Below are 8,200 nucleotides of genomic sequence, written 5' to 3'. Positions count from 1 at the left end.
GTGGAAAGCTAACCTCTAAGAAGGGATACATTTAAGGAGCAAATGCTACTCTTGGAAGTGTTGGGAAAACAAAGCTTCAAATTAGCTGTATTAGTTGTATTTTTTCGACTCCTCTAGATGGCATGGATGTTTTAAACAAAGGGATTTAAAAATGGTATGTCGAATTTGGACAAAATCATATTCATGTTATCAAACCATGGGAACTGTTTTAAATTGTTAAAGAATTGCATAGAAAAAAAAAGCCCCCAAAAATAATTAATCAAAACATCTGTTTCAAAGAAACAGTGTATTTATTTCATGATTAGGTCACTCGTATAATTAAATCATTTTCCCTCCTGAACATAATACTTTTGAAATTTGAAAATTTTGTCTTGATCCATATACAAGGGAGTTGTCAGAACGTTTACGCTAAAAGATTTCCACATTATTAATGAAGCAAAAAGAAACCTGGAGTGAAGCAAAAAGCAGCACATAAACACAATGGATGGTGCCATTACTTTCCCAGTGCACGCAGACAAGATGATTGTAAAGTTTCAACAACTTACTTGTGCCATCTCGCCATAAAGGATTGTAGATAAAAGTGGAAAATCAGCCTAATCATATACCTGAATAACTTTCTAACACAAAGCAAAACACAATTATGCTTGCTACATAAGTGCTTGCCACAATAAAAGCACCTTCAAAAGTAAAATGTCACCTTTGACTGAAGTATTTGCTTTGAAAAGTTGCCACAATACGGGGTCAGTTTTGCCCAACTGTTATTGAATATACTGTTCTCTTGTCAAAATAAATATTTCTTTTCTAACAAGAAACTTTGAAAGTATTACGGACTTTGGCAGTTAGCAGTACACTACACACATCTCCACTTTATACATAGGACAAACTGTCGATGCAGCTCTGGGCAAGCGATAAGTGTCAGGCCAAGCGGGCGTTTGATTAGGAGCCAACGACTATCGTTGCGAGGTGCTACCACAATGATATGCAACATGAATGGTAACAGGTTTGATTTACTTTTAGCTGCCTTTACGATAGCCTCTGGGATTAATTGTACTGTAACAAATGAAGACAAATCAACTAAAGTAAATGTAATTTGTTTGATGACTGGACTAAATTAGAGTATTCTTTACAAATCCTGGACATGATTTGTAAAGAATGCCCCAATATGCCTCGAACCAGACTCCCTCACTGGAAACTGTAGGAAGGCTGTTCTTTCTGCAAATTATTGATGTCATCTTTCTGCCTAAATTTTTTGCAACTGCCCACTTTTGTTTAACTGTAACTGTAAATCCAATCAAATTCATTTCCCTTCTCCAAGTTTGTCTGTCATATTATATATTTACCTGAAATTGCTGATCCGAAAAAACAATGATTCATAAAGGAAAATTATCAGCAGTATTTTTTCATACAACTGAATATAACACACTACCTTCCAAACACCAAGTTAACACTTGTGACTTACGGAAATGCGCAAGGGGACATTGAGATCCCTGTCCTTAGAGAACAGCATTGTTAAAGGGAAAGTCAATCCACAAATTCTTTACAATAATTCATCTGTTTATAATCCATCTCCGCTTGCTGTCGACTGAAAATGACATCACAGTTGCCAGGTCACAACCAATCATCGCTCGGCTTCAGAAAACCTGGCTGCCCAGAGATGGATAAAAACAGGTGGATTTTGCCTATTGAATTCAAATTCCCATTAATCAGAACAGTTTTGACGAGGTGGGCTGCACAGAACAAAGAAAATTAAGGGGTTGACTTGCCTTTTAAAGGCATTTATATCAGGTTACGTCTGATGGATTGGACAAGTAGTTTTAGTTTTAGGCTAATGTCAGCATATTTATACAGGTAATAAACAGCATTGGCAAGATAACAGAGTCACGGGACAGAGGAGAGAGCCAGTATTCTGTTCAGTACCCACTAACGCCTGGTAGTTTCTTGTCCATCTTTGTGGCATCATGGTTCTGCTGGAGGATCAGCCTTGACCTCAAGAGGTGTCTCAGACTCTGGGGGACTCTCTGGACTGTTCATCCACAAGTCCACCGACTCCTGGGTGTCGAAGAACTCGTCATGTCCTTCGGGAGACATGGGCGTCAGGGAGCTGGAACCCGCCTCACTGCTGCTCTCTCGGAGCTCCAGCAGTACAGGCAGCGAGCTCGGGAGACAGAAGCCTTCCATCCGACCTAGTGAGAGCTCAGCGAGTGGGGAGCAGGGTGGCCTCAAAGCAGCATCGAGAACGCCACCACTGGGAAGGTCCGCGGCTAAACAAGTTTCTTGACCTTCCTGTGTGTGTTCGGAATCATCAAATTGACGATCAGTACCGTGACAGTGCTCGCTATCATCGTCTGGTGAGTTATTTGGAGTCTGAGGTACTTCAGGGAGGGTTGAGACAGCAGAGAAATTTGGGTCAAAAACCTGCGATGCCAGTGGAGGTGCTGACTGGGAAGGGAGGTTTTGAGAGGAATGGGTTTCCTCACTACTCTGAGGAGTGAGTGAAATCTTATCACTAAAACTGAAACGTGGGGAGATGTCGGCCGCAGTGGGAGAAGATGGTCCGGCGCTGGATACGGTACTGGATGGACCACTGCTATCTGTTGGTATAGGAAAACCAAAGTACAAATTAGAATAAGCCAAAATTGGGATTTGCAACATTGAGTTAAACGTTAGGCAAACCCCCTCCATCTTTAAAACTCACCTTAAAGCAGTTTTATTCTTTGGCTTTTGACTCAACATGAGACTGCACCATTTTGGAGCTTTATGGTGTTTATGTTTTATTGTTTTAACTGTGTGTGTTTTTATATTTCTGACTTTTACTTTATGTACATGTAGCTGTGGTCATTTGTAAAGTTAGGTCTCCAAACTAACATGTTTTACAGAAAGCACATAGCCCCTAACTTACTATAGGTTGCGCTTGAAAAAAATTCAGGGGCGCACATGGGAAATTGGAAAACTATTTACATTCCGCTGCATTTTACCATGATAGTTGCAGAAACTGCAGTGATTTAATCCGCATTTTGGTAAGTTTTGACAAAACATAAACCTTAAAGTACAAGTTAATGTTATTTGGAAATGTGAAGCTTGACACAAGACAGGTTGTTTCGGTCGTGTGACAATATTATATTGCCAAACTAGCAAAATGAGTAAAATAAACAGATATATTTGGAAAGTATCTTTGCAATGGAGAAAAGGCCTAATGAGGATTCAACACAAGAGCCTATGTATGCCCAAGAAGAAAAAAAAGATGCATTTCACAGTCAATACCAGACAACCCACTTGAAATATAGCTTTACTACCAAAGGTAATTACCACGCACGGAGCCCAATTTGTGGCGGGTGGTTCTCCAATGAGTCAACTATGCCTTTAAAACTGATTTTTCATCAAATGTGGAAAGCTTTGAGCACATCATACTCATTCAATATAGGTGAAAAACAAACGGTGAATTTGCGTTTGTTATTGTACCATTGCACTCCTGCCAAGCCGATAAGCGGTAAATAATGGATGGATGGATTCATAAATAAAATCATCATTCAAAAATTACCGCCATTAAAAACACCCCAAAAAAAAAAAGACAAAGAAACACCCACACAAATATTTTTCCATGGTACTATATATTCAAAATATTTTGTGACTTAACTTGGACCTAATTGTACTGCTTGGTGATGAGCCCCATTTTCATGTACTTGTGGCAAAGGGAACACTTGAACAGTACAACTCTAATAAGGTCAATACTCACACCACGGAGGTCTGTCCGAACGAGACCTGAGAGACATGGACGAGGAAAGGGCTTTGTGGGGGATGTACGAACCATCTCCTGATGGATGGCTGTGTGCCCCAAACATGGCTGACAGCGCTGCGGAGACAAAAGTCCAAACATGAAGCGGTAATTATTCCAAATATTCACACTATCCTAATTTCATATACAGTCAGTGGCTAACCTCTGGAGGTCCTTGTATGTGGATCTCCAGCACTCTCACACACACTTGTGAGGAACTCATTGACTTGTTTGAGTGACAATGAGTTGTGTAGTGTTTCCAGAGGATAGATGGAGGGCACCATGGAGCATCCTTCAAAGCCTGTGGTACAGGAGAGAAATGATATAGACAGACATACATTAAAAGCTCTTAGTTGGTCTGGGCGGCCAGATGAGCACCTGGAATGAACCACACTGGGTGCCACATGAGAAAGCGGGTTCAATACTCCGCACTTAATACTCAATATCCAGCTTTCTTCACAACACAGGTTAACATGTTGTGAGAACTGCTACCAGATTCTACCATTCATCTCGACACAGCTATGTTTCAGAACCCATGCTGGATGTCAACACAACATTGTGCCATATCAAATAACAAGTCTTACAAATCAGAGGTCCAAGCAGATTCTAAAACTCCAACAGCCCTCCTGCACACACTTGCCTCGAGCAGCACATAGCAGCTGCAAAATCAGGTCTGACGCGTTATAAGAGTCAGTTTAACTGGTGTTAGTAGTCAACAGAGCTGCTCAGTTGCAAAGCATTGAGCCCAAACTCAATCTTCATCATCTGCAATCTCAGCGATGCAGAAGAACAAGCAAAAGTTACGGCTATTCGGCATCTGGATGAAATTTCAGGGTGACCCTAGAATGCATTGTGACGTTTGAAACAAAGCTTTGCTAAAGTCCAACTATTTAATGTTTCATTACTTTATGCCCAACTTTTTGCACTCTAACAAGAAGCTGAATGGCAAAATTCAGAACAATTATTTGATCCTTGAACTACCCAACACATTTCCTGGGACAATTAGCCTCAAGGTCACCATTGCGAGGCTTCAAACAACATCTTCTCAGAGTGGAGTGTCGACTGAGCCTCGAGCGTCACAGTGTCATCCTCAGGTTGCAACAGAGCAAGATAAACTGGAAAAGGCATGTCCTTCGCAATTAAAAAAAATAGTTGTGAATTTTGCCATTGAGGTCCTTGTTAAAAAACAGCAAATTGAACAAAAAATACTGAAACTTTGAACAGTTGGACATTCAAAATTTTACACAAGATCAAATTGAGTTCAACTACAAATGTTGTAGTGCATCTCAGGTTCATCTCAAAATTTCACTTGAAAACCAAATACCTAGTCCTAACTTTTTGTGAGTGGCGTGGAACGCATTCACAAACTTGTGATATTATATTTATATAATTTAAACACATTTTAATTTAGGAATATTGCATAAGAGTAAAATGTGGTTTGGTCAGTAAGTCAGTAAAATGAATGAATAAATAAATATGAATTAAAAAAAAAAGAGCCACAAGATGACAGGTATTGGCATGTTGTGTTGGTAAGCTGATAAGGACATTTACAAAGATGTAAGTTGTTAGATGTTTATTTATTGATGGAAATATTTATACGCTGTAGATTCTACTACTTCTACCAATATCACTGGCATTCCAGTTCTAATAGCTTGTCTTGTACCTGTAGTAAATGTATTATTTAAATACGCAAAATTACAAAAAATACAATTAAAAATATTATTTGATTGATATCTGCTTAAAAAAACCCCCAATATTTTTGGTAAGATTCTGATCTTTGTATCTAATCAATTAGTAGAGGCAGACAATCTGCCTTCAATTTACCAGGGTGGTGAAGGAAATAAGTAGCTTTATTTGCACCAAGCCAGCTTGCAGTCTGCATAGCCACAGAAACAGGCAAGCATGCATCAACATCAAGTGGCAAAACACGAGTCCACCACAGGCCAAGCACAGTCCAAGACTACACCGTTTGCAGTGGTTGGACGAGGCATAGATTGGGCATCTAGGGCGGGACAGGGTCTAACCATGAAGGTACTCTATGGGGTCCTGGCCAGAGATAAGCCAGTTTCGGAAGAGGCGGAGGTGGTAGGAGCACTGGTGGAGATGATGGGTGAGTGCACCGTCGAGAGAGAGGTGGCAGCCCAGACTGAGTTCTGAGGAGAACCGACTCAACAACTGGGCCACATGGTACTCCTCCAATGGCTCTGGAGAAGAACAGGGAGAGCGAGGATGGACACAAAGGAACAGAAGACCAACAATACCAAAGACATGGGATGATAGATTTTAAGGCTGAAAGATGAGATGGCAAGAAGACACTGCAGTAGATGAAGGGAAAATAAGAGAGCGACATTTACAAAGTTTGTCTGTATGTAGATGTCAAGTCATAGAAGCCCCAATTCTGCAGTTATTTTAAAGTAATGGTAATTCTACTGAACATTCCATTTTAAAGCAGTTAAGAAACAAAAAAAAGCTATTGGTCATTGTGTGGAAGTACAACTTTAACATGAGCGGCAAATCTTGTGGGACTGCAACACAGTGAGCATATCAAAGGATTACTACCATTTTTGCTTTTTTGTTGTTTTTGCCACCACATCAGGGTATGGGTAATTTGCAACGAGTAAACGTTTGTGATGACCGAAATTTAAACTTATTTTCAACATGGAAAAGTGGTACAGTGAACCCTCGCTACTTTGCGCTTCGTTTATTGTGGCTTCACTATATTAGATTTTTTTTCCCAAATAAAAAAAAACATTTAAAAGTCAAAATAAAACTTCTAAATTGCGGAACCGTGTCTAACCTTTAGGACAATGTAGTATTGCTCCAAATGTTCATTTACATTCCTTTAGAAGTCCGTTTTCGCGTGTTAGCACGATCGAATGTTTAGCGTCTTTCCGCTGACTCGTTAGCCTGCCCAGTACTTCTTGTTGGTGACCGTACTTTGCGGATTTCACTTATCGCGGGTGGTTTTTGGAACCAATTATCTGCGATAAACGAGGGATTACTGTACACATGTCTGTCTGGCTGCTCCATACAATATTGTTGTTGACAATAACACTGGTCAACAAAGTTTTATTTTTTTTATTATACATTTTTATTATACATATTATATGCTTGAAAATCAGATGTGTAAGTAAACCTTCGTAGATTTATTTTTTGATCTGAATCCAAATTTGTCCTTGTTTTTTCTGTAGCACACCAAGTTTTCATAACAATATACTATAATATAATATGTAACAGTCATATATTTAGTACTATTTATGAATTAAGGGTTACATGGCAGTTTTCCTGAATCATTGTAGCTATAACTTAAGACACATGGTAAAATTTGCAATTCGCAAGTCAAACTTAAAAACCTTCAAAAGGCTGATTCGCTAGGGAAAAAAAAGAAAACCATTTCTTTTGACTAATGCACAGTTGACAGTAGTACACAAAAATCCTCATTCTAGTCACTTGTGCTCTCTGCCTCATTATAAAAGCTTTTTTTTTTTCCCTAAATGAATGTATATATTGTATACCTATGTATTTTCAAATGGTTTATCAGTACCGTTTTGGATGGGTAGGGGGTCCCGAAGTTGGGCGGGTGTGAGGGAGTGAGTGTTTGGCAGGAATTTGGTGGTGTTGAGTTTGGGTCTTTGTTGTCAAGTTTTATGGGTTGCCTTTACATTGATAAATTGTTTTATTTATTTTTATTTTTATCTGTATCACTTTGAGTTGCACATGTATAAGGTGTAATAGAAATTAGGTTGAGTTAATACATCAGCTGGATTCAGTCTTAATAGTGACTCACCTCAGAGGCACAAGCATTCATTTCTGTCCACCACTACACTGGTTAAAGGTGATGCTTTAATGTTCGCGTTTTTCACACCAGTCAACTTCTTTTTGGTCTTGACTTAAGAATGTGCAGCATTATTCATTACCTACACCACTTGTTCTCAATGGGGTCATGGGTCAGCTGACATAGGATAGCGAGTCAATTGCAGGGAATAACCTGGGAATTCTACAGCCTTCAATTAATCTCACATACATGTTTTCAGAGGAAGCCTCAGTAACGGGAGAACATGAAAACCAGTTATAAATGCTAGGAAGGAAATTTAAGACGTTTATGTGATGTGACTTGCCATAAAAGCAGTAATTGCTTGTCTGTCATGCAACCAAAAACTATTTTGAGAGCAGGTAACTTTTTCCATTAGACGTTGCTAATGTTAGACTGATTGCAGCTATTTGACATTAAGAGAAGATGGTCGATTACTGGACGAAGGAAAAAACTGTTCCTGAACCAATTCTTTTGATATTCCATGTGACTTATAAATAATCATAATAATAATCAAAATGTTTTTAAAATGTCAGTCATAATAATAATCAAAATGTCATCAAATATTCACAACTAACAAACAGTTAGAAGAAGCTCAAGCTGCTAAACCAATACAC

The 8,200-nt window shown here is 39.0% G+C and overlaps 1 protein-coding gene across 4 annotated transcripts in view; it reads right to left on the bottom strand.

Annotated features, from left to right (window-relative positions):
- Positions 1 to 255: 255 nt before the first annotated feature.
- ppip5k1a (diphosphoinositol pentakisphosphate kinase 1a) overlaps positions 256 to 8,200 on the bottom strand; it is a 31,394-nt gene continuing 23,449 nt past the window's right edge. For 3 of the 4 annotated variants that reach the window (XM_049717774.1, XM_049717775.1, XM_049717776.1), the window contains 3 exons: positions 3,936 to 4,073; positions 3,734 to 3,850; positions 256 to 2,591 (listed from right to left, as the gene is read on the bottom strand). In XM_049717774.1, the coding sequence (XP_049573731.1) occupies positions 1,957 to 2,591; positions 3,734 to 3,850; positions 3,936 to 4,073 (890 nt within the window). In that variant the 3' untranslated portion in view covers positions 256 to 1,956. Of the gene's footprint in view, positions 2,592 to 3,733; positions 3,851 to 3,935; positions 4,074 to 5,796; positions 5,977 to 8,200 lie in introns of all 4 variants that reach the window. The other variant, XM_049717773.1, reaches the window with a different exon arrangement.

The sequence above is a fragment of the Syngnathus scovelli genome, chromosome 4, assembly GCF_024217435.2.
Source record: "Syngnathus scovelli strain Florida chromosome 4, RoL_Ssco_1.2, whole genome shotgun sequence".
Taxonomy (NCBI): Eukaryota; Metazoa; Chordata; class Actinopteri; order Syngnathiformes; family Syngnathidae; genus Syngnathus; species Syngnathus scovelli.
This window is presented reverse-complemented; position numbering and strand designations above follow the sequence as displayed.